The 23,110-nt window shown below is 33.3% G+C and overlaps 1 protein-coding gene across 26 annotated transcripts in view; it reads right to left on the reverse strand.

The window, feature by feature from the left end:
- The window catches only part of ADGRL2 (adhesion G protein-coupled receptor L2), a 653,868-nt gene that overhangs the window by 19,250 nt on the left and 611,508 nt on the right, over positions 1-23,110 (reverse strand). For 13 of the 26 annotated variants that reach the window (XM_058303275.2, XM_058303285.2, XM_071217326.1 and 10 more), the window contains 11 exons: positions 22,498-22,791; positions 21,869-21,972; positions 20,882-21,067; positions 20,047-20,085; positions 17,128-17,311; positions 6,563-6,688; positions 6,152-6,357; positions 4,870-5,043; positions 3,694-3,903; positions 2,565-2,785; positions 1,180-1,246 (listed from right to left, as the gene is read on the reverse strand). In XM_058303275.2, the coding sequence (XP_058159258.1) occupies positions 1,180-1,246; positions 2,565-2,785; positions 3,694-3,903; positions 4,870-5,043; positions 6,152-6,357; positions 6,563-6,688; positions 17,128-17,311; positions 20,047-20,085; positions 20,882-21,067; positions 21,869-21,972; positions 22,498-22,791 (1,811 nt within the window). The remainder of the gene's footprint in view (positions 1-1,179; positions 1,247-2,564; positions 2,786-3,693; positions 3,904-4,869; positions 5,044-6,151; positions 6,358-6,562; positions 6,689-17,127; positions 17,312-20,046; positions 20,086-20,881; positions 21,068-21,868; positions 21,973-22,497; positions 22,792-23,110) is intronic. The other 13 variants (XM_058303287.1, XM_058303302.1, XM_071217328.1 and 10 more) reach the window with 3 other exon arrangements.

Raw genomic sequence — 23,110 nt, forward strand, 5'->3', positions numbered from 1 at the left:
TAGAAGGAAAATCAGCGGGAACATTTGAGAATATTTTACTGGTTTGATTCATGTAGGCATCCATCTCAAATGTTCATTTTGCTTTGAGTATTTAATTTTGTAATTAATTTTAATGACAAATATACATACATTTGATGTGATTTTAAGTTTCCTTCAACTCCTAAAAACTTTACTCAAATTTTATAAAACACTAGTTAAGTGCAGAAATCTCCTAAGAAAATCATTTTTATTACATTTTAAAAATGCTTAAAAAAATAAAAAGATAAAGGCAATATTTCGATTTCTTTTTAAATTTCATAATGTTAAGTAACTATTTCTACCAGCATAATGCTACAGATGAGTAATCTCTGAAATCAAATATTTTGGTTACGTTCTTTTATTTCAACTGTATTCCAAATATATGACTAAAGGTAATGTAATAAAAATTACCTTTAATGTACTATACTTAAAATTGTGCCAAATTCAATTTTAAAATATTTTGTTAAAAATCAGCAATTTTATTTAGTATTTTAACTCTTAGAAAAGTAGTTTATTTCTAATTATTGAAAAATTGATTTAATATTCATTTCTAATCTAAGCTGCTTAAAACTTTTTGTGCTCTAAAAAGGAAAGAAGGTGTGGACATTTACAGATAATGCATCACTATGTAGAAATTAAGTATTTACCTTTTAAAATCATTTTTAAATGATTCATTTAAGAATCATTCATAAATGTTACATAAACTGGTACAGGGCAAATAACATAGATTTTGGAGATATAACCTTCTGAACTAGAACTCTTAGGTGAAGAAATATATAATTTCAAAGAAAATATTCCATACCCATTAGTTATCCATTAGTTATCCTTTCTATAATTATCCACTAGTTTCAATCCACATAATCATAACATGGCTTATAAGAAAGCTTAATTTATGACACTGCATTTTGGCATATTGAATTAAAAATTGGAAAATACTTTTAAGAGTAAAATAATTTTTAGAAATAGTATTGATTAGCAAGTATATGAGCTCTCAATAATAGTCTAATGTTTAAAATAAACTATATAATTCTATCTTGTAAGATGGACGTTTGCATAGATCTTTGAATGCACAGATAAATTAACAATAAGACAAATTATCCTTGTTTGAGTAATACTGCTAAAGAAGCAATTAAAAAGAAGAGGAAAACAAAAGATGCTTACCAGAATAATGAAGGTAACAGGTCCAATGAAACTCCATATAAAATAGTTATCAACATGAAGCCAGCAACTATTATGAAAGAGAAATATGAATTATTAAGCAATTTCAATAAATTTTTAGCATGACAAAGAAAAGAGAAATTTAAAAATCTAAAAGACAAAAGTATTTATACAATTACCTTTGAAATTCTTCTTGGCCAAGAACAATTTTAATAATTCTGAGCTGGTTTTGACTTAACAAAGTATAATGTGATTTATTTACTTGAACCTGCTGTTTTTTCTTTTCAGCTTTTTTGTTTGACAAGAGCATAACTAACTATGCTTGTACAAAGGCAAACAACAAGCCTCACCCTACTACCAAATTTTTAAGGCATCAGATTTTATTAAAAAAAACTTAAAACTTGATATCCAAATTTTTTTAATTTCTTAAGCTCTACATGTAATTTTCAAAATTTACCTTTTATCTCTATGTATGAAGAAAAGTGCTTATAACTAATGGAACAAAACAGGCAAAAAACTGTTCAGATGCCATGTTTGCTGTAATGTAATATAGTACAAATATAACACCTAAACTGGGAATGAATACTAGAAAAATAAACTCAAACCACAGAACTGCCTATTAAACTAAACAGATAAACTAAATAGAACAGATTTTACTTAGTGGTTTACACTTCATATTACATTGCATCCCCACTGAATTTCTTTCATTTCTTTCATCATGTGTACTGTCATAAAAAAGCTTTCTTTAGTTTAAAGAATATTTATATAACTAATTTTATCAAAGGAACAAAGAAACAGAATTGGAAGGCAAATTCCTGCCTGTAGCATATCAAATCCTTAGAAACATGCCTATGTGTATCTTCTGTCACCTTCCATAAATATCTTTATTTTTATAAATAAAAGACAGTGAGCTATTTTAATCTTTCAAACTGCCTGATAAAATATTATCAAAGAAAAACATATGGATGGAATGTGCTACTGTCACAACTGAGAATAAGAGTTAGCTAGAGGGTTGGCTGCACAAAGAGACCTAATGAAGCAATAGCTTAAAACTAAGTAGTTAAACCCGTCAGATGCTTTAAGTTGAGTAGAATTTTGACTTAATATTTCTCTAAGGCCAAAAAGTTATTTACTTTTTCAATTTGTTTCAGGTCATCTTTTGTGTTAAAAAGAAAGTCCATAATTTAGAATCTGCCTTGCCAGAATACAAATCCACCGAACCTAGAAAATTACAAAAGACTTGATTGTAATTTGCTCTCGGCATGCCCATTCTCTTACCAATAAATCCTTCAGATGCTATTTTAGTGTGTCAGAGACCCTCACTGACAGCTTTCAGGTTTTAAAAATTATTCACATCAAAAACACTCAGGTCACTTGCAATTACTTACGCTTTTTCTGTTCCATAGCTCTTATAGTCAATAGCAGCTGAAACTCCAACCACTGTGGCAGGAAACAAGTAACCAGCAACATAGTAATATTTCTTCCTTGAATATTCACTTTCAAACACTTCAACTAACATTAAATAGAGCTGAACACCTTCTAGGCACATCCAAGCAAATGCCGCCAAAAAGAAAAAGTGTAAAAGTCCTGCAAATATTGGGCATGCAATCTATAAAGGAAAAGAACAACACACACAAAAGAAATCACATGAATAAAAACTTCCCACCTCAAAACTTACATATTCACTGACAGTACTTCCTATTTTCTTTAAAGTGCATCATTATTTGGATTACATTATGACTTCAAAATATTTTTTTTCAAAAATGGAAGTGAGCTACAAACAATGCCAAATTTTAACAGTATAATGTTTACAGGATGCCAGGTGGGCTAGAAATTTCATCAATATAATTATTACCATATTGCAGTGAAATTAGGCATCCAATAAAAAATCTTAGTATTTCTTCTTGGATTATCCATGACAAAATCTGAATATTCTGTTTGTTGATGATTTGTTTTATAAGTATTTAAAACAATTGTTTTCAAATACATTATTCCTATTTTTATATAACAATTTAAAAATTTCTTTGAATGGAAAATACCCTGGCTCTAATGGACTATTTTCTGTCATATCTGGAGCATTCTTAAATTCATCTGGTTCAGATAAATATAGGGAGAAACACTACCTAATCATTAATTTCTGTTTCTGACACTGAGACTTTGTGATGAATAAATTGCTTTGAATATACAGAAATGATCACTGGCCAGGGCAAAAGTATCAGCAAAATAAGAAATTTTGAAAAGCATCTTTTCATTTCAGTATTGCCAGTACACTTCCATTCAAATTATACAACTTAATAAAAATCCAGAAAAATGCAAATGTACCTTAATAAATGAAATGACCAGGCAGATTTTGGGTGATATTTTTATCACATAATAATATTGCTTAAGGATATGGTTGCCGTTAAATTTATTAAAAATTATACTTTCAATATTGCCATGCCAAATATGTCTATAGATTCACTCCCATGATAATCACTTTTTAGAGAACCAAGGTCAACAAACGAAAGGGATGCTTACCATATATTTTGTTTTATCAATGCCTATCAGGAAAATAAATTCAGCAATGAAAAGGTTGATACAGAGGTTCTTGTGAATAGTATTACGGTCACTCTGTAGACCACGGAAAAAGCAGAAGGTGAAGATGCAGATAGCCAGACAAACAAGGGAAATAACAATTCCCACCCAGGTGATAACTGTGAGGAGTAATTCATGGACTCCATCTTTGTACTGGGAAAAAAAGAGATATGAGAATCATTAATCTTCCTGCATCATATAAACCGAAGGACAGATAGCTTTCACATGTAACAGAACATCATTTAATACTGAACTTCTCTGAAGAATAACTTCATGTATGTTCAAACAGAGCTCAATTTTGACCATATAATAGAATTCAATATTATCTTATTGACTTTTATATCCAAAGAATGACCAAGGAAAGAGGAAGATTTTTTTAAATACAAAATAATGTAAGAGCACAGTTTTATCAAAATAATTATTGACATAATTACCTAAATAAATATATGGAAAATATTTATATGACAGAATAAGAAAGAATACTTTGCTGTGATAAAAAAATAATTGCCATTTTAATCATTTTCTAGGCCAATAAATAAGCCAAGTTTTAAATTTTTATTTCCTTCTTGTGTTTCTATATTATATTTACATACTGAGAGTTGAGCACACAATTGATCTGAGTTTTATGCTATATTTTTAAAAATAATTTTATCTTCTGCCTTTCACTCTCAATCACAAAAAAGAAAAATATTCTAAAAGTTATTATGAATTTTCAAATTCTGCAGCTTTACAGTGTGCGCAATTACAGTGACAAGGTTTTAGGAAACTTCAAGGGCAGGTGATGAAATTAATTTGGATGGCATAAAAACTTTATAGCTCTTTCTCTCTTCTGTATGACCTACTGCTTTCCATTTTTTACCCCCTACTGCCTCTCCCAGACACCTGTCCCAAAAAGAAAATTTATAATGAGCCTGTAAAAACACATGGTTTTGAAAAGTAATAGTAAATATAGAGCCAAGGTTTCTTAAAAATATATGGACAGTGTGGAAACAATTAGAATTCCACATTAGTTTGTTTGCTTTTTAGTTATGATAAGCACCCAAAGAAAGGACTATTATACAAGCTATACTAAATCTCTGCAGTTTTTCTCTCTTACTAATTAGAAGTGCAAATACTTACTGCAATTTCCCTGTGGGCCATGAGAATTGCAAAATTGGTTAGGTGGCTGCATGCACACGTTGTACGAGTTTTATTAGTGTCAACCAGCTTGCAGCCCTGGGTAGACCAATATCCCATCATAGTTCTCTCTGAGTAGTTCCAGAAGGAGCAGTTTGCATTGAAATAATTGTCAGGCTGGGAAATAAAATGACAAGATAAAATTAGGATTTTACACTCTAAGTTGGCAATAGCAATTGTTTAATATGTATAAAAGGTAATTTGGATTAAACTTTGCATGTTTCGGACTATAAAGTTTTTCATCAGCAAAATTGTGGACTATGTTATACAAGTTAGATATCTAGCTTAAAAGGGGCTTTATAGTCCGAAACACTCTAAAGTGTACTCTAAATTACCAAAGACCCATTTTACACAATTACTATTTCCATCTTATGATTTTACATACTGATGGTACATTAGAATCATTTTTTTTTTTCTGTTTGACAAAATTAAAGCCATGAATTTGTTCTGAGGAAATTCTTTAAGGACCATGTGTTTTAAAATCCATTTAAAATTTTGGGCCAATTTCTGGTTAGTTCTAAAGTGGCACAGTGACAATTTGGATCATGTAGGACTTAGTACCTTAAGATTCTTAAAAGAGTAAATCAACTGAAGCAGATGTAAGGTGTGCTTAACTGTGCAAATTTATTTTTCTGTGCCAATTCTGGAGATTCACTTGGCTATCTGAGGGCATTTATTCACTCTCCTTGTAACAACAGTGCGCAACTCTACACAATCTTTTACCAAAGTGGATTCTTTTAACATACTGACTTAAATTCTAAGTCACAGCAGAGGAGGAATATCATCTCCTTGATCCTAAATTTTTTAAACACAGTGCTTGGTGATCAGTAATACCAATTAAAAAACTGATTTGACACACTAAAAATACAGAGTTCTAAGAGTTAATATTCAGCTCTCCTGCTGCTAAGGTAAGAGTTAATTTTCACTCTGAAACAAATTGGAGTCATTTACATTTTCATGTTGATTACTGAATTAGCTTTCATTAAGAATACATTTAAGTTCTAATAATCACTGAACCAGGCTCATTTAATTTTATGTTCACAGACTTAAATAAACTTGTGTCTCTGACCTAGTCCAAGATTTAAAACTCAAATGAAAAGTTCTTTTCTTTCCTCTCCCCAATCTCCCATCACTTCCCTCTCCCCATCTCTAGCATATCAGTTTTGCTTTCCTTCCTCACTGGTTTTATCACCTTCCCATTAATTCATTAGCATGTATTACTTACATCAATGTGTGGAAGAGTAAAAAGCACAGGATCAGTCAGGTATACTCGGCTGGACTCTTTATTGATTGAAACTGAAATGACGTGAGAATTCACTGCAATAGTACTATTGCGACCTATAAAGTCACCACCCAGTTTTATAGTTGCATTTTCTGTACTTAGGAACTGTCCCAGACTCCGGTAAATGATGAATACCAACTTTGCAAGGCCTAGAAAGGGGAATAAGGTCATATGATTTTACAGTAAAAATGTTAACAACCTTAATTTAGATTATGTTTATTAGGGAAAAGTAAAGCATTATTTTAAATATTAAGTCCTTTTTCTTATATTAAGATTCAAATACTCAGCATTCAGGAATAAATAGGCTTAACCGAATAAAACTGTCAATTTTTAAAAGAATATGCTGCATCTTACCATTCCTACTGTTCTGTTTGACAGTATTAGCAGAGAGCTGGATTGAGCTGCCTGATCCTTTGATGCCCAGAGGAAATTTGAAGTCTTGGACTTGTCCTTCGGTACTCAGTACTGCAACTTCCAGAACTGAATGAAAGAATAAAGGAGGAAAATATTTTTAAAAGCTAAAATGCTTTTTAAAAAGTTTAATATAAAGATGCAAATGATAATTGTGTGGAAAATACTGTTTTTTCCTTCTATTATAAAACTTTACCAGTAGATTTCAACAATACCATAAAACAAAAACTAAATTACACTACGAGTAAACCATGACTTCTCTAAAAATTTTTGCATAATCATATTAACTGTTTCTTCACATTTTTATATCCTTTTTGTCATGAACTAATTTCACACTCATAGCCTTTAAATGTGAATAGTGCATGAATTTATACTACTTCAGGATTTCATTTAAATCATTAAATTAAATGACTTTTCAATGAGCACTACTTGGTTGTGGTAAGAGTAAAGAGGAAGTATAATTTGGATGCCTTTACTGCATGTATATATCTATGTCCTTACATATGATACACTTTAATATGTAAGATTAAATACAGAAAATTTACAATAACAGACTTTAACTTCTAAAAATACTCTGATCAACCAAGTATATTTATGAGAAAATGTCTGGCATTATGTTAAAATTCCAATTAAGTCCCATTATTAACTATCAGTCTTTACATACTCAACCCTTAGAGTCAGGGAAAATAAGGCTCATGGGTCAAATCTGGCCCACTGCCTGTTTTTGTAAATAAAGTTTTATTGGAATACAGCCATATTCATTCTTTTCTAGGATTGCTTTAGTGCTATAATGGCAGCAACAGAGACTGCTTGGCCTGCAAAGCTTAAAATATATATTATCTGGACCTTTACATAAAAGATTTGCCAACTGCTGCAATCTAATTCAAAAGTTAAGATCAGTAGCAAAATTGAAAACATGTAAGGAAAATATTAAGAACATTTATCTGATCAAGAAGGCTACTGTTGTTTTAATTTCATTTCAAAATTATAATTGATAGTAACTGCCATCAACTTTTATAAGTACTGTCTGCTATTCCAATAAAGATTGCAATACTTTACCTCAATATTCATTTAATTTTCTTTAAATGGGAAAGTATTGTTGCTACTGAATTTAGCTATCATACTACCAATTAGTATATCATTTTATTGATGAAATGAAGGGAATTATATGAAAACTTTATTAAATTCTGATATTTGAATTAAGGTGTTACATATTTTTAATAAAAATGCAATAGAGGTCATATATTTCTTCCTCTGAATTTCACCTTTTCTCATAGCATGTATCCTTGCATAACTATTTTTATGCTTTGACAAACATTTATGTTTATGTATGTGTATATATAAGACTCACTTTACCAGATACACATATGCCCAACTACACACACAAATAGGATTGATGAATTTACTTGCCCTTTTCTTTTTACAAAGATGAGCTCATACCATTATAGTGTAACTCACCTATATTATTTTTTAAAATTTCTCAAATTTGTTTTATAAAATAAATATAGATATAACTGTAGTCCCCATGTTAAGCCCCTCCCTGAAATACGAGTTTAAACAGAGAGTAAAATATGTCCTGGAATTGTGTAATCTTCAGAAGCTGTTGGAACACTTATTTTATTGATAAGATTGGAAAGATTAAGCAGACAGATAAGTGGGATCATCTCTTCTCACACCAGATTCCCTGTGTGTAGGGTTGAGGATGGTTGGAAAGTGGGACAAAAATATACTTCTAATATATACTGCCTCTTCCTCATACACAATGGGACTCTCAATTATTTTTAAAACAAGACAAAAGACAAGACCACTGAAGAAAATAATTTGTTCTCATGAAAAATTCTATATATAGATGTAAAAAAAAAATTCATTTCACTACATGCATACTTATCTATAAACTGTTAATTTCATTCAACAGCTATTTACCAATAAGAGTTTAATAATCTATATCAATAGTAAAGAAAAATATAATTTGTTTGATATCTAAAACGTAGATTTTCTTAAACCATAAGGGGGTACAATAATCAACTTCATACCAATAAGTTTAAAGTGGACAGAGAGGAAATTATCCTAGAAAAAAAAATTGACTAAAGGAAACAAAACAAAAACAATAGTTCTAAGATATTAAAGGAAATTAATTGACAGTTAACTACATACTGAATTGTATGCAAATAGCTCCAGAAAATAAAAGGAATGCTTCCCAACTTATTTCAGAAGACTGTATAACCTAGAAGCATAAAACAGCACAAGGAAACAAATGTTATTCTAACTTATGAAAATTAGACAAAGTTCTTTGCCTTGATATATAACTAAACGGAGTTAAACTCAAAAAGGCATAGAAGAGAAAGCATTAGCATATGTATTAATGTAATTTACTAAACTAAGAAATTAAAGATAAGAGTTATTAACAGAAAAAAGTTTAAAATCAGAATGATCACTATCACAGACATTAGTTAGCATAATACTAGAGGGTCTAGTCAACAGAGAAAAAAAATCAAGAAAAATTCAATCATAGAGACTAGAAGGAAAAAAACAAACTTATCACTTGTCAAAGAGAATATAATGAACTAGAGAGCAAGCACAAGGGATTCTGTAGACAAACTATAAGAACTAATAAGAATTTAGCTAGGTTGCTCGCAATACAGCAAAATTAACTATTCTCCTATACATAAAGTAACAAATAATTAGAAAATATGATTTAAAAATAGATACCATTTACAATAAAAACTAAGCTGTAAGTTACCTAGGAATAAAACCTAATTTAGAAAGTGTAAGATATTAAAGAAAAAAAGAAAACTTTATTAGAAGACATAATAATAAAAGAATTATATCACGTTCTCATTTGAAAGTACTCAACAGACAAATGGCAATTCATTCAGAATTAATTTACAAATTCAATCTAATTCAAATTAAAATTACAGCAAGATTTTTTTGGGGTGTGTGAAATTTGACAAAACTGATTTAAAGTCACATGGAAGAGAGATACCAAAAAAACAGCCAACACAATTCTATAGGAAAGACTCGCCTTACCAGGTATTAACATTACTAAAACAAAAAAGCGAACAATAACAGACCCTACTAACATGTACAGACATTTGCTTTAAGATAGAAATGACAAAACAAGTAATTGGGAGAAGGAATGGATTACGCACTAAAATTTTTTTTGTCTTTAATTTTTTAATGTTACATTAAAAAAATATGAGGTTCCCATATACTTTCCCCCACGCCCCTCACCCTACCCCTCCCCCCATAACAACAACCTCCTCCATCATCATGAGACATTCATTGCACTTGGTGATTACATCTCTGAGCACCACTGCACCTCATGGTCAATGGTCCATACCATAGCCCACACTCTCCCACAGTCCACCCAATGGGCCATGGGAGGACATACAATGTCTGGTAACTGTCCCTGCAGCACCACCCAGGACAACTCCAAGTTCCGAAAATGCCCCCACATCACATTTCTTCCTCCCACTCCCTACCCCCAGCAGCCACCATGGCCACTTTCTCCACACCAATGCCACATTTTCTTCGATTACTAATCACAATAGCTCATGAAAAGAATATCAGTAAGTCCACTCTAATCCATACTCTATTCCTCCATCCTGTGGACCTTAGAACGGTTGTGTCCACTCCACATCTATATCACGAAGGGGCTTAGATTCCACATGGATATTGGATGCAATCCTCCTGCTTTCAGTTGTAGGCACTCTTGGCTCCCTGGTGTGGTGGTTGACCTTCTTCACCTCCATGTTAGATGAGTGGGGTAAGTCCAATAAACCAGAGTGTAGGAATTGCAAGTCTGTTGAGGCTCAGGGCCTGGCTATCACATGGTCAGTCCAGAGATTCAGGTCCCCTGGGTATACATTAAACCCCAGCACCAACTACAGTTCCGGTAAAAGTAACAGGAGAGACTTGTGGACAAAGATCACATATAAGTCCAGCTCCATCACACAGAAACACAAACTCCAAAGTAGGGACAACTGACATGGCACTGAACTCCATCTGCCATGACCATAGAACCTGTGGGTCTCTGTAGCCCTCAGAAGAACCAATACTTGGGGTTGTATCTACTTTATCTGTCTCTGGGACTCTGGGCACTAAAATTAATAAGACAACTAGTTATTTATATGGAAAAAAATTACATGAGATCCCTCCCACATATCATAAACAACAAAAAAATTCAAGTGGATTATTAGACAGAAAAGTAAAAAGGCAAAAAAAATCCATTTCTAAAGTAAACATAAGAAACTTAAAGCTTCAAAGTAGGGAAAATATTATTAAGAAAGATACTAACCCTTGAAAAGGATACTGAACCCTCTTTAGCACCAACCCTAAAGAGAATAGCTGATAAATTTGACTTTGTTAATCTGCAAAAGCTACCATATACAAAGTAAAAAAAGAAAAGACACAAAAAGAATAAATATTTGTAAACCATATAATCCTCCTAAGAAGTAGTTATCCAGAAAGCACAGAGAACTACAAATGAAGAGATGAGTTGCAATTTGACAGTATTTAGTCAACTAAAGACAGGTCTGTTTTATCACTCAAAAATTCTATTTCTGGATGTGAGTGTGTATATGTGTATGTGTGTGTATGTATGTGCCAAGAAAGACACAAATATAAGTGAGACAATATAAACCTTTTTACCAGTTTTCCTTCTATCAGCAAAAAAGTCTAAGTCATTAAAGTGCCTATTATCAGGTTAAATAATTGTGGTACATTCACAGAGAGATCAAATTAATGAACAAATTAATAGATCAAATTAATGAACTACAGATGCACATCAGCAGGCATGAATATGAAAAGTCTGCTCATAAGGAAAATACATTATCTATAACTATTTCTTTCTAAAATATGATAAAATACTAAGAAGTGACTCGGGAAGGTGGCCAATGTTTATGCTGTTCTTTATACTTTCTGTATGCCTTAAGACATGCTTCGTCTAAGAGACCTCCTGAAAGTGAATATAGTTGATTGATAGGAGAACCACCAAGAGCCTCATGACAATCAATGCTGTATGCAGATTTTTAATGGAAGAACAGTAGGAGAGCATATAAGAAAACTATGACTTCTGCCACAAGACCAGCATTGTTCTGGGTAGGTGCTCTTCCATCAGCCTGGGTCCTTGGGTAAAGATAACATGAAGCAGAAATGAAGTTGACATGGAACAGAGTCAAAGCACAGCCTCAGTGGTCACATAACATGAAGGAGAATTAAAAAACAATTGGTGTTTTAAGTTGCTGGGACTCTGGAATTTTAGTTACCACAATATAGCTAATCCTAAAATTGATGGTTACAATCACACTGGCTAACTCCATTAGGAAAGCACTCAATATGGAATTTTGTAATAGCTGAATCATGCTGATAACATCTAAACTGTATAACTAATCTGAAGATTACAAAGAAAGATAACATAACATGAAATGCTATTTTAGTTTCCTGGATTGGTTAAGCAAATACCATGAAATAAGTCAGTTAAAACAATGGGAATTTAATTCTCTCATTGTTTAAGACTGGGAAAAATCCATATCAAGGTGTCATCAGGGCAATCCTTTCTTCCCAAGGACTGTGATGGCCTAGGGCTGGCTGCCAGAGATTCTTGGTCCTTAGCTTGGCACATGGCAGTTTCTCCTGGTCTCTCTTTTTTTTCCAGGTTCCTTTTATGTTGAGCTTCTTGCTTCCTGTGACTTTTACTCTCATGTCTGAATTCAATTGTTCACAAAGGACTCTGAGAGTAATAAGTTTAAGAACCATCCTGATTGGGCTGGGCGACACTTAGCTGAAATAACCTCATCAAAAGGTCCTACTTACAATGGGTTTATATTCATAGGCATGGATTAGGTGTAAGAATATGTTTTTCTGAGATACACATATCTTCAAACCACCACGCATGCCAATGACAGGTATGTTGCAACAGTAAGGACTTGACAGAAAAAACAAAAAAATAACTGAACCTGATGAAGCATTTAACTCTATCAGTATGTACCAAGGATAGTTAAGTGACACAATAGGGATGAAATAAGCCAAATACAGACTATGAGAAATTCTATAGGACAAATCACATACCTGGCTTCTTCAACAAAAATGAAAAAAGGTTTTAAAAAAAGTAGGGTATTTTTCAAGAGTCCACATAGCTTTAAATGTATTAGAAGCACGAATGTCTGCAGTGGCATAAGGACCAACAGCAAGAAGAATGGGAAAAGGGAGAAATGATTTTTAATTTAAAAAAAACTCAAGCAACATATAGTATGTGGACTTGCTCATATCCTGATTCAATTCAAACAATCCAATGTTAACAGACAAATATCAAGTTAATTTGAACACATGCTTGTTACTTTCTGAAACTACTGTTTGTTTTAAAATGTGATAATAGTATTTTTAATGACATACATATTCAAGTATTTATAGAAATAATCCTATGATGTCAGGGTTTGCTGTAAAGTAATAGAGCAGTAAGGGATATTGGTGAAACAGGATTAGCTACATGGTGTTGAAGCTGGGTAAGGGGATTTTTTAGTCAAAATCAAAAACTTCCTATCTTCCTAATATATTATTAACAAAATGAAAAGAATATCTGACAAAGGACTTTATCTAGAATATAGAAAGAATCTTTATAGCTCATTACTAAGAAGACAACCAATTAAAAATGGACAAAGATTTGCATGGACACTAAAAGATGAAAGAATGCCCGATAAGGACATGAAAACAAGGTCAATAGTTATCAGAAAAAATGTAATTCCGTCATCATAGAAATACAAAATAAAACCACAGTGCACTACTACACACTGACTAAAGTGGCTAAAATTAAAAATGTTGTCAATCCTAATTGCTGATGAGGATGGAGAGCAACTAGAACTTGTATACATTGTTGTTCTGAGTATAAAATGGTACAACCACTTGGGAAATAGCAACTTTGTTAATAAAAACCAAAATGTGGAAACAACCCGAAAGTTCAATAATTAATGAATATACAAATTGTGTTATGTCCTTACAAAGAAACAATGCTCAGCAATAAAACGGATAGAACTTCTAGTGCTTACAGCAATGCAGATAATTCTTTTTTTTTAAAAGATTTATTTATTTATTTATCCCCCCCCCCCCCCCCCCCCGCAGCTGTCTGTTCTCTGGGTCTGTTTGCTGCGTCTCTTACTTGTCTGCTTCTGTTGTTGTCAGCGGTACGGGAATCTGTGTTTCTTTTTGTTGTGTCATCTTGTGTCAGCTCTCCATGTGTGCAGCACCATTCCTGGGCAGGCTGCACTTTCTTTCGTGCTGGGCGGCTCTCCTTACAGGGCGCACTCCTTGTGCGTGGGGCTCCCCTACGCGGGGGACACCCCTGCGTGGCAGGGCACTCCTTGCGTGCATCAGCACTGCACATGGCCAGCTCCACACGGGTCAAGGAGGCCCAGGGTTTGAACCGCGGACCTCCCATGTGGTATAGGCAGACACCCTAACCACTGGGCCGAGTCTGCCGCCCTAGATAATTCTTAATAATGTTGTTCTGAGTAAAAGACGCCAGACCAAAAGAATACATACTGTATGATTCCATTCATGTGAAGTTCTAGGAAAGGCAAAACTCATCTATAGTGACAAAAAGCAGATCAAAGGTTGCCTGGGGATAGGGGTTGGAAGTAAGCTGCAAAGGATTGTGAAGGGACCCTTTTGAGGTGATAGAAATATTGACCGTGGTGTTGGTTACATGGATATACCTCCGTCAAAACTCAATTTGTACACTTAAAACAGATGCTTTAATTGTATATAAATTATATCTCAGTTGATTTTTAAAAGCTACAATCAGATATAATTATGCCATTTTTATGGGGCCACTGTACTTTAAGGGTTAAGTCATGCTAAACAGTTAAACTAAAATCGCATCCATCAGCCACGTGGGATCCAAGGCCCCTCTCAATTTAGAGGGAGAATGGACATCACCACCCCAGGGTCCATAAGATGGAGGAATATAAAATGGATTGGAGTGGACTTACTGGTATTCTACTATAGAACTGCTGTGACTCTAGCAATGGAAGATATTTATCATTGATATGGAGACAGTGGCCACAGGAGTAGCTGCGGGCAGGGAGAGGGAGGAAGAGGTATGATATGGGGCATTTTCAGGACTTGGAGTTGTCCTGAACGATATTGCAAGGACAGATGCAGGACACTGTTTATCCCGCCATAATCCACCGGATGGACTGAGGGAGAGTGTGAACTACAATGTAAACTACAGTCCATGTAGTGTGGCTGTGCTACAGGATGTATTCACCAAATGCAATGAATGTGCCTCACTGATCAAAGGGGATGTTGATGTGGGAGAAGTGGGGGGGGGGGGAGGAGGAAGTAAGGTACATGGGAACCTCTTATGTTTTTTTACCATAACATTTTGTGTGATCTACTTATCTTTAAAAAGAAAGAAAATTTTTTAAAAAGTGAAACCACTAAAGAAGAAATCATATTTTTTAAATAACCAAAGATATCGCAGTCATGCCCTAAATTTAGATAAAAGCTTCAAGAGTAAGGGCATAAAGGGTATACAGGCTATTTTAGTTCTATGTCTGAAAAGAAAGCAATAAAAAGTCCTAGCAGTTGAATGTTTGCCTTATACTAAAATCATGTATCATTTTTATGCACAAAATTATTTATACCTTAAGATATCAGAAAAAGATAATTAAAACATATGTTTCTATATTGAAAATTTTGGGTGATTAGTATATGGATACATTAAGTTCAGAATATTATTTTTGCATAATGTATGTAATGTATAATATAGTGTAAAATCCAGTGTGTTCTACATATGTGAGGTTGATGGTATCACTGAAAGTCATCTTGGCCCATTAAATTTTCTCACAGATTTGAAGGAGAAGATGAGGGAAATTTCAAGGATATGTAACCCTTTATAAGATTTAAAAATCAAATTGAGGTCGCAGTATACTACTTCAAGTAATAATTTCTATGACTTATTCTTTAAGCAAGTTAGAGAGCTTCCATGAACAAGTTCACACTCCTTTATCCTTAAAGGTATGAAGTGGAAATATTTGATAATTATTCTTTAATAAACATATATTAGGAATTTTAATAGACCAGTAATTAAATCAGCCTCAAAATGAAAGCTTTAGACGAAAAGAGAGAGCTTTATTCATTTTGTATAACTACTAAGACTAGGAAAGAATATAGTTTCATTGTTAATGGTATTTCAGATCATGGAAAGTCAAATATTTCTCAATTTCACTTAGTTTGACATTATAGAATGATTTATCATCCCCAAAAACTTCAGAGTAAATAAGAAAAAATGATTTTAATATTTTCCATTAAAAATTCAGTTATTTAAAATAGATTTTAGGTTTAAAATTTAAATCCAGGTATTAATCACATTCTAATTAATATCCATTTCCTCTATACTCTTTTATTCTGCATTTTATATAAAGTTGCATGACCTGAAGGCACAAGTAGGCTACAAGATATGGGATTGGAGAAAGCAAGATTTCAGTACCTCATGCCCTAAATGAAGTTAGCATTTTTTTTTTTTTGGTGGAAGAGTGGTCTGTGAAATTTCTCCCCCTTTTATTTTACATGTATACTTCGGAAACTTATTACTAAGGGATACTGTAAATCTCAACTTAACTTAGCCTCACTGAATAACCAGCAATTCCAAATTAGTAAAACTAAATTAATCCAATCTACTCTACTTCTTTCATATCTTTTCAAAAGTGAAATCCTAATTCTCAGTGCTAGCATTTAAATTCTAAATTATGCTTCAAAAATATCTGCAGCTATTTTGCAACCTATGAAGCATGGACATTCTGCATTATGGGAGACGTAGTTGACTGACCTCATTTTCACCTGAAGGCTGTTGTATTTAATACAAACATTTGGCTCAAGTTCTGTGTGCCTAAAATATTTGACTGGGAGAACACATTCCAGAAAGTAATTTAAATTCATTAGGAATATATTATAGAAAATGGAAAAGCATTTACCACAGTTCCATAGAAAGCACTTTTATTACTTAAGTAATCCATATTCTGGCATTTAAGCTCTCAACACTTTCTTTCTTTGATTTTCCAAATGAAAGAAAAACCACATAAAACCAACTTTTAAAAGTATATAAAATATATTTAGGTTTTTGCATTAATTTTGCAAGGTGTGATCAAGAATTTTTCTTCCTAATAGGCAAAAATAATTTGATAAGAGAAATTTGGTATAGGAAAATAACTCAACTGATTCAGAATGGAAATGCCATTCTCTTAAACAGCTATCTTCTAGGTCAGTAGTTCTTAACCCTTTTGTTCCATGGACCCCTTTGCCTGTCAAATGAAATGAATACTACTGTAATTTCTTTATTGCATACATTCTTAAGTGAAGGAAGTGCTAGATTTCAGTTAGACGTCAGAGAAAATAAATAAGTTGCTTTTTTTCAATTCAAGCTCACTGATACCCTGAAATCTTTCCAGGGACCCCTGGGTTAAGAACCCTTATCCTAAGTCAACATGAAATATGATAACAGAATCACTTACCAATATTATCTGTGGGCATTGAGACCCTCGTTGGTTCCAAGAGATTGTCAGCCAAGACAAAAGCTCCTTCTTCCAGTGTATCAAGTAACATTGTTGCAGTATGTGCTTGTTCAGAAGAATTCATATGTTTCCATGATTCCAAAGCTTCAGGTCTCAAAAGGTTGTCTACTGTGTCAACAATTGCCTGCATCCATTAGAAAACTATCATTAGTTTTGACTGCTTCTAGTACTAATGTGATTTTCAATCACTGACTAGTGACTATAGCAAAATTTAACTGTCAGGATGATTTACATTTATTTCAAGATAGAAGAATATCAAGCCAACATTTATCTAATGTTGTACTTTGTTTTATTTGTCTATTTTGTATATTGTATATTAAACAAAGTACAAATAAAATATACCTAATCATTTCAAAATATGACTAAATGCAGAGTAAAAGTAGAAAAGATGCTTGTTTCTGTTTATCTAATCACACCTCAATTGTTGAAGAGAAATACAAGTAGTGTCAGCTCTTAAGCTGATGCATTACTGAGATGTATTGTCACAACCACTAAATCAATTTTATTTATAATTTTAAGACTTAAATGTTCTAAATAGGAAACCTTGGCTCATATCAATGGAGTAGACTAATATTTATTTTTGAAAATTAAACTATATTGCCTTTTGGAATATGAAGAGTAACCAAAATTTTAACTTATAGTCTACTTAGTAGATCATCTGTCAAGAAAAAAAAGTGATTTTTGAAGTTTATAAATTGTCCATAAACATTTTTACTCTTCCAATTTCCCTTCCAGCTAACACAGTATAACTTAATTCATAAACAAAGGTCATATTTTAAAGATATCATACTGAAAATTTAATGAAAAGAATAAAGCAAAATAGTCTTAATAAGCATCTGTTTATATATTCATATATTAAGTTTATTAGCATGCAACATGACATTAGATAAAAATAGAACCCAATGAGAATGACCAGCTAATCAACTGAAAGCAGGCTCTTAGACCAATATTTGCTGTAGCTGTGTACTGACTATGCCTTAAATAGCTGAAATCATTGTTTATCCCATAATGTGTCATTAAGACTATATATAAATAGTTTGATCTATTTGTACTCACCGGAGGGGAGAGGGAACATACACTGAACAAAGTATAACAAAAATTGCTAGTTTGAGGTACTGTATTGAAATGAGCAGGGGGAAAAGTTATAAGATTAGTCTAATTCATCTTAATATCCTTGTTCTGCCTGCCTTGTGAACCACCACGACCTTCTTGACAGGTGGAAGATACTTCCAAGTGGCGTTAAACGCTTTTTTCTCTCTCTAATGGGATAGAGACTAGTCAAAATGCTCACACTGATACTGCTGCAGCCATTAACTAGAGTGGAACAGGAATTGGTCTGCTGAGGCCAGATTCATTAGTCACCAAAAAATACAGAATGGAGCCTCTAATCTAACTTACAAATGAACTCTCCGTCGCAAAGTGGGAACTCACTTCATTTGCATAGTGCAAGTCTGCTTCTGATTTGTAATTTAAGGAGCTTTATTAGTCTAATGTTAACAGAGCTCATGTGAGACATACGGAAAATGACACTGGTCAGAAATTAAGGTCATGCTGAAATTTATTATGTATACACATAACTTGCTGATGACATGGTTTTATTAATTTGAAACATTCCTTTATTTATTACCATTTGTACTTTTCTAGTGGGATCAAAATGATCATTAGCCTAATCATATTCATGAAGTAGTCTCTCCTTGCCAAAGAAAAAAGGCTATTCTTTTCCCACTGAGACATATATCCTGGGCAAAATACCAATTATTACATTTCACACATTAACCAATACCTTAAAGGTGAACTAAAAATTTGATATGAAAAATTCTATACACCTCAGCAGTTACTTCTTTGCCCCCATTAACCAGTCTAAAAAGGAAGTTTCAGAACATTACTACTTAAAAACACTCTCCCACCACCTTTTCTTGGAAAATTCTCAGGTTCGACAACGTGTATTACTAAGTGGGAACATGCCGTTCTTTTTTTCCTAGATCTTGCCAAACAAAATTGGTGAAGTCTGGCTTTGGAATAACCTCTGTCCAATGAAACTACAAAAGTGCTTCTGTTTTATCATATATATGTGGATCAGTTCTTCAATGTTTATCATGAACATGGTCCCCAGAAGACTAAAGTGAAAAAATAATGACGCCCAAAAGCAACCTCTAAAATTCCCAGAACAAAACAATGCAATTTGATATTAATGTTTTGACCCATCACAGAACTCGCACGATATAATTCCACTATTAGCTCTTGCATGTTTCCTATTACTTGGATATATCACCAAGGAGAAAAAACTGACATAGAGTCTGAGTCCAACAGTGACTTTCTAGTCCTAAAAGCTGGGTAAAAAACACTGATAACAGTGTCACATTAATTATATTTCTTTTTAACCCATCCCCCCATAGCAACCTGCTTCTTGAAAATAATGCCTAAAAATTTCAGTACAAAGTCTTTTTTTATTTTATTTAAAAGTACACCACAGAGATAAGAGAATAGTGGCTTTTTCATGCACATACATTATGACCGCACAGTCTTTGATATGATAAACTGCCAAGAATATATCATAGCTGTTTTACTTGTTGTTTAGTCCAAAAGATGACAACAGGAAACACTGACTATGTAATTATTTTCCAATTCAGAGAGTATTTCATTAAAGTTCTTATACTTTTGGGTGAATGGGAAAAAGTATAAAATATTTGCTTATTCTGAGAGTAATATACCTGTGAATAGCCAACGTTTGTACAGCTGATATGGGGCACATTATATAATTATCAAAGACTGAAATACATTGGATCATGCAGCAAGATGTTAAAGCATGGCAGGTAGCCGAAGAAGGGAGAAAGCAGGGTGACAGCACAGGAGAGATACCTTAAGGTAAGCCCTGCATGTCTTCTCTCGTTTTTGGAGCTTTTTTGTAAAAGAAAAGAAAATCAGAGGTTAGATTTTTATCTGTTGAAAATGAGGAAAAAAGAAATCCTCAGAAATTAAGCTGGTATTCCTGAGCTCAAAGTTTATTATGTATAGTTGTCCTCTGGATCTCTGTGAGCTTATGCTAACTGCCAATATTGCTCATTTATAATTTTTAGGTGTAAAACTAGAGACAAAATATATATTGTGGATTAAAAAAAAAAAAGTCTATATTTTTAACCCTATAGAACAATAAGCCACAGATTTTGGATTCATATGAATTTCATATAAACACTCATGTCATTCTGAAACTATCATTTTTTTTTCATAGTAGGAAAAATTAATAGCACTGATACAATATATTCCTGGAGAGAAAAACTCACCCCTCTCCCCAAGATCTGTCACTTAAAGCAGTATTTCAATGACTAGTAATCCTGTATGTGTCATAATTTCACTGCAACCAGAAGGAGCTAATACATAATATATCAATTATATAAAACCTAATTTCTCCAAATACAGATAATGAATTCTTCTAAAGTGAGAGTACTGACCACAAATAGACCTACAAAACTTGCCACCAACTAAAATCTCCTTCAGGTAACTGACATTAGTTACATCATTTGTTGTTGCTTCTTTCTCAACTATAATTCTTTCTAGGAAAATGAACCAAATTAAAAGTTGTGTTTCTAGGTATGCATATAAAGGGAGCAAGGTGTCTGGCAGCCAAATGTTAGAATAATCCAGAGTTGCCATAGAAAATGCTTAACTGAAAAAAAACAGAACATTTCTACCCTACCTTGTTATAACTCCGTCCAGCTGAATCCTTTTCACTAGGTTTCAGTTCCTGCAGCTGTGCATCAAGAATGTCCACCAACTGCTCCATCAATCTCACAGAAGAACTCACATCCCCAGCAAACACAGGCCCTTTGGTATGTTTAGCCAGTTCATTGGCAAGACTAGCAGCATTTTCTCCACTTCGGATCTGAAATGACAATTTATATTATCTCACTAAGATTTCTTGTTCTGTTTGTGGCTTATAGTTCTCCTTGAGTATCTTTGTTGTGGTGAAAAAAAATATTTGCAAATATGTCAAAATCTGCAACTAATTGAGATCAATAACTTTCTCTTCATCTCAGAAGATTAAAGGTTCTTAGATCCTTAGCACACAAAGGAAATTCTTAAGAGACATTTAAAAGAAACAAAAGGACAAAAAGGAAAACAAAGACCCTTTTTAAAGAATTTCATTCAGCTTTCTTATTTCACTGCTTTTAAACTGCTATTTTAAAATCCATTTATTTATTTCAATGATCCAGAATTTAGGTAGATGAGAGAAGAGAAACTAACAGTGGTACTGCATTAAACTGTAATATTAAAGTTACTAGTATCTTTTAAAGTCATTTTTTACTTATTCTATCAATCATCTGTGATATAAACATCTGCGTGCACTCTGGATTCAGTTGCAAACTTGATATTTGATTTAGTAGGCCAATGCACTATTTGTCTTATGAACATCAAAAGAAACTGAACAAACTAAATATGAAATTAAGCAAGCATGTACTCATTAAAAAGTGTAACACAGAAAACAGCATACCACAAAACATATGTTTAAGTTTAACTTTCAATAAATAGTTTACAGACCTAAATATGCATATTTTTTTTTTTTACTTTTATGCTAAACAAAGAGCAATGAAACTGGTTTGAGCATACAAAGCTAAATTATTTACGTTAGAAGTTAAAGCCCTTAATCACCAATGTGTATCATATTTAAAAGGTTCCAACCAACCTTCTGAGCCAGCTGATTTACCCAGTGTGAGGTGCAATTGCTAAGATCGGGGCCCTTAGGGTTCCATGTTCCAGTGGAAACCACGCAGAGATACGAGGCAGTTCCTAAAACAGATGCAGAAAACAACAGTGAAATTGAAACCATTTTTCTGCATGCACTAGGGAAGTCAGCTATGATGATGATCCTGCTCTGTGTGTTAAATTTTGAATACCCTAGTGGAAGCAGTTGACAGTAACTGACAAAAAGCAGGGTATAATGCAGAATGTAAATAGTAAATAAAAAGTCAGCATAGAAATAGGAGACTTTTACTGCAAACAAACAAAAAGCTCTTGAATTCCAATTTCCTCGGGGCTCATCCAAAGTGAAGTTTGTAATGGGAAAGGCAGCTGTAGGGAAGCCTTCCTCATTGGGGCCTCTGGCAAAAACCTCAGGTTTGACCCAGGTCTTTGAGAGGGTGAGGAATTCAGCACCTGACCCAGCAGTTAAAAATCTTTAAGCTGTCAGATGCCCCTGTATTACCAGAGTGGCAAACATAATAAATTTAGCCATTGTAAATAAAATCCCTTGGCTATAACTTAAGGCCTATTTATTAAAGTTAAAAAAGTGTGGGTGGTATTTGACAGGAATACCTCTTGTTCCTTTGGGACACGGTCGTTCAACCATCATTCCCCTTTGTGTCTGAGGCCACCATATCCCCCTCGCTTCTAAGGCTTCGCAGAATCTCTCTGGCAGGGGAAAAATATTTGTTACAGGAGGAATTTTGGTTGTAGAAACTGCTGGAGGTGGTTTTGTCCCTTTGTTTCCTTCCTGCGATCCAGCTACAGTTGTGCTCATAGGGCCTTTCTGTGAAGTAGTGCTTGTGGTTGATACTGTGGTTTGGAACAGCTCAGCTGAAGAAGTTATTGTCACAGCTGTGGTAGGCACTATGGAAAGAAGATGAGTATGTTAATCTCAGACACACACACACACACACTCAAAGGCACGCATCTGTGAATGTGTGTACAGACACACAAAACCCCACCTAGTCAACTATCCCAAGCCAACAAAATCAGAATTACTGAGAACAGAGTAAAGTGGGAGAAAGAATAAAAGTCTTCATTTATTCCAATTTATTCATATTCTTGACTAAGAGATGGTAGTTTAGGTTTTACTCTAGCTTTTGCTGCATGATTCCATGTGTTTACTTCTCAATGAAACATGATATTATAGTTTAAGCATGATTGCATCATGTATCATCCATCG

The sequence above is a fragment of the Dasypus novemcinctus genome, chromosome 9 (assembly GCF_030445035.2).
Source record: "Dasypus novemcinctus isolate mDasNov1 chromosome 9, mDasNov1.1.hap2, whole genome shotgun sequence".
Lineage (NCBI taxonomy): Eukaryota > Metazoa > Chordata > Mammalia > Cingulata > Dasypodidae > Dasypus > Dasypus novemcinctus.